Source organism: Cherax quadricarinatus, chromosome 11 (assembly GCF_038502225.1).
Source record: "Cherax quadricarinatus isolate ZL_2023a chromosome 11, ASM3850222v1, whole genome shotgun sequence".
In the NCBI taxonomy this organism is placed as follows: domain Eukaryota; kingdom Metazoa; phylum Arthropoda; class Malacostraca; order Decapoda; family Parastacidae; genus Cherax; species Cherax quadricarinatus.
The window spans coordinates 45,661,964-45,666,286 of NC_091302.1; the positions used below are offsets into that span (position 1 = coordinate 45,661,964).

Genomic DNA, 4,323 nt, shown 5'->3' on the forward strand with positions numbered 1-4,323 from the left:
TAGGATGTAAGCTACACCAGTCGGCTAACAAACACCCAGGTACCTATTTTACTGACGGGTGAACATGGACAACAGGTGTCTTAAGGAAACTCGTCCTAATGTTTCCACCCGTGCCCGGGATCAAGCCATGGACTTTAATGTTTGATCTGAGTGCGTTAGCAATGGAGCTACGGAATGGGGGGGGGGGATCATGCCTCTAATCAAACAAATTTATAGAAACCTTTACCTTTCTCTTGTCTTTTATACAAAGCTGAGAGAATTGCCCTTAAGAACGTTCAGTAGTTGAAGACGCAGATATTCAAAGTTGTAAAAAACAGGATTTTTTGTTGAGAAGCGTATAGCATTCACAGGAGAGAGCACCCACCGCCTCTCGCACACCAGACACGCAGGTTTTGCTTCTTAATGAAAGGGGCACAGGTGATCTGAGATCACTCAGTGTGTGAGTGTTGCTCGCACACACAACAAGTGTGTCTGCTGCCCGTCCCTGCTGAAAGGTTAACAACTCCACAGGGAAAACTTGCTTGGCTTCTGCTGACAGTCTTTAATTAAATACCAGATGATGGCGCTCCCACGGAAGAGAAACAGCTGCAACATGTGAGTCTATGTGTTAGTCTTTGATAAAGCAACAAACTAACCAAGTTACTCTTACTAAGATGTATAACTATGTTACTAGAGCATGTGTGTATGTTACCGAGACACCTGTGTAGTTTACTAAGACACCTGTGCATGTTACTAAGACACCTGGGTACGTTATTAAGACACATGTGTACACTAAGACACCTGTGTACGTTACCATGACACCTGTGTAGTTATCAAGTACAGTTCAAGGGACATACAAAGTCACAAACTTAATGTAACTGACTTTTACGAGAAAAAACATTAGCCAATAAGAGAAGTGCATAGGACGCTGCGGTGGTCCTACAACGAGTGCACAGGACGCTGAAAAGTGCTACAACGAGTGCACAGGACGCTGAAAAGTGCTACGAGTGCACAATGCACTGAGGCATTGCTACCAGTTCACAAGATGCCGATGCAGTGACAGAACGAGCACACAAGACAATGATGCAATGCTACACTGCACACAACACTGTACTAGGTGCCGATGCAGTGATAGAACGAGTGCACAAGACACTGGTGCACTGCTATATGTGAAAAATTAAGACACATATGCAACATCTGGGTATCTTTAGTTGTAGACGTTTTGCCATCCAGTGGCTTATCAATACAAATTCAAAGACATAGTGGGAAGACTGACTTTTTTGGGTTATCCCAGGTTCTCTACACATATGCTGCTATGTATGATAATTCTATGTAACTGTATTTGTGTATACCTGAATAAATTTACTTACTTACTTACTTACTTACTTACTTACTTACTTACTTACATGTGCTCACGACACTGAACTGGTGCTCAGATTCTACAGTTTTACCAAGAATGTAAAACAGATAATCAGAATGTGCTATAACAGATCATAAACCAGAGGTGAAGGCTGTGCGACTCATCAACCGGTATTTCAGAACTCAAAAAAAAAAAAAAAAAAAAAATAAAGCCAACACACGCACGCGTTCAATAATAATAACACGTATACGTATTAGCTCGACATTCAAATAACTCGCACATAAAAGAGAGAAGCTTACGACGACGTTTCGGTCCGACTTGGACTTTGTAAATGGTCCAAGTCGGACCGAAACGTCGTCGTAAGCTTCTCTCTTTTATGTGCGGGTTATTTGTGTATCGTTCCAGTCACGGTATTGTGCCTTTTTTTTTTTTGTTAGCTCGACATATTGACCGCAGTTATTTCAGTGAAATCAGGCAGCCACCAACTGCCCAGTAATATTTTTCGATATTAACTTGGGCTTCTGTTGTCAATGATATCAAAATAATTTCGACTTCTTCCGTAAATTGTGCCAACTTTCAATATCTCCCACACAAAGTCGATATTATTGATAATATCCAATAACAATATTTCTGTGAGCAATTGTGTTGAAACTGATAGGTACAATCCTGTATTAACTCACACACACAACTGGGCAGAACTATGGTATATCATAACACAGATTACACTTACTGATATTGATGTACCTCGGAGAGAAGTGGGACTTGAGGAACATTAGGTCTCCATAGTCGTCCTCCTTCGATGCCCACCTTCTCAGTGCCTAAACTCACACGTTTGGACCTTAAATTAAGAACATATACTTCCTGAATAATTACTAGAAAAATTAAACCAGTGTCACTGGCAAATTAGGTTGTGAACCGTATAAAAAGTTATTATCAGATGAATATAATTATTACAACATAAGTGTTCATAAAAATTAAGACACCCAACTATTCCTTGGGGTTTACATCCCAAAGCCTCCCTATCGGTAGGCAAGTAATATAATAATAATAATAATAATAATAATAATAATAATATCTTTATTTCTACAAGAATATGTATAGTGTATACAGGTCTAGCTGACATCAATGACATACTATTATACTGGCCAATAAGCAGTTACATTACGTATTGTGTGAGAATTAACTCACTGGCAGGCTAAAACACAATTAATATCCGCGCGGTAGACAGTTCTTGATCCTGTCAACCCGCGTCTCATTTTTCTATTGTTATCCGCCTTGATCTGACATTTGCAAAATACATCGGTATTATTCCAGATGCTCTCTATATTAACTTATTTTCCATAGGCAGATTTACCCTGATGTTATTCCTATCAGCTGCGATTAGTTACAATTCAATTAATACGACTAATTAGAACAACAAATTACGCCATTATCCCCGGCTTCCTCCCTGGATTGTTGGTTCTTTTGTGACTCCACATCACTGAAAAACTCACATCAGCACTGCACATTTCACTACGTTATATAAACGCTTATGTTATTGTTATTATTACACTAATTAGAGGAAAATTATATAAAAAAATCCAAAATTTTATACATGTATACCCCCAGCCCGGTCTGTGACCAGTCCTCATGGTTGATCAGGGTCTGATCAACCAGGCTGTTACTGTTGACCGCATGGAATCCGACGTACAAACCACAGCCCGGCTGGTCAGATACTGACTTTAGGTGCTTGTCCAGTGCCTTCTTGACGACAGCTGGGAGTCTATTAGTAACTGCCCTTATGTATACTGGGCCCCTGACACTTACTGTGTTGTCTCTTATCGTGTTGATGGCACCTCTGCTTTTCATTGGTGGAATGTTGCATCGTCTGCCGAGCCTTTTGCTTTCATAGGGAGTGATTTTCGTGTGCAAGTTTCGTATTAATCCCTCTAGGATTTTCCAAGTGTATATAATCATGTATCTCTCCTGCCTGTGGCCCGGTGGCCTGGTGGCTAAAGCTCCCGCTTCACACACGGAGGGCCTGGGTTCGATTCCCGGCGGGTGGAAACATTTCGACACGTTTCCTTACACCTGTTGTCCTGTTCACCTAGCAGCAAATAGGTACCTGGGTGTTAGTCGACTGGTGTGGGTCGCATCCTGGGGGACAAGATTAAGGACCCCAATGGAAATAAGTTAGACAGTCCTCGATGACGCACTGACTTTCTTGGGTTATCCTGGGTGGCTAACCCTCCGGGGTTAAAAATCCGAACGAAATCTTATCTTATCTTATCTTAGGGAGTACAGGTTGAAGAACCTCAAGCGCTCCCAGTAACTGAGGTGTTTTATCTCCGTTATGCGCGCCGTGAAGGTTCTCTGTACATTTTCTAGGTCAGCAATTTCACCTGCCTTGAAAGGTGCTGTTAGTGTGCAGCAATATTCCAGCCTAGATAGAACAAGTGACCTGAAGAGTGTCATCATGGGCTTGGCATCCCTGGTTTTGAAGGTTATCATTATCCATCCTGTCATTTTTCTAGCAGATGCGATTGATACAATGTTGTGGTTTTTGAAAGTGAGATCCACTGACATTATCATTACCAGGTCTTTTACATTAGTTTCTCGCTCTATTGTATGGTTGGGATTTGTTTTATACTCCGTTATAATTTTAATTTCCTCACGTTTTCCATATCGGAATAATTGAAATTTCTCATCAATGATCTGTATAGGTTATAACCCGGGATCTGTATTTCATTGTCAAAGTGATCATTTATGTAGATATCTGTGAAAACCGCGAACATTGCGTTTGAGGCTGTAAACAGTCCACAGATGAAAGGTGTTGTGTTGTTCGTTGCTGGCTTTAGATCCTGTATATTTGCAAAGATGAATGTCGTCGTATTGATGGTATGGGGGGGATGGCTCTTTTTTTTTTCCTGGCACTAATATCTGTTGTTTTGGAGTGGAGGCCACTGACTGTGATTCCACTCCACTTTCTCCATGAAGACTGTAGA

At 41.0% G+C, this 4,323-nt stretch overlaps 1 protein-coding gene across 1 annotated transcript in view; it reads left to right on the plus strand.

The window, feature by feature from the left end:
- Positions 1 to 246: 246 nt before the first annotated feature.
- LOC128687476 (peroxidase-like) overlaps positions 247 to 4,323 on the plus strand; it is a 113,249-nt gene continuing 109,172 nt past the window's right edge. Inside the window, exon 1 of the mRNA XM_070084066.1 lies at positions 247 to 594. Coding sequence (XP_069940167.1) covers positions 557 to 594 — 38 coding nt within the window. The 5' untranslated portion in view covers positions 247 to 556. The remainder of the gene's footprint in view (positions 595 to 4,323) is intronic.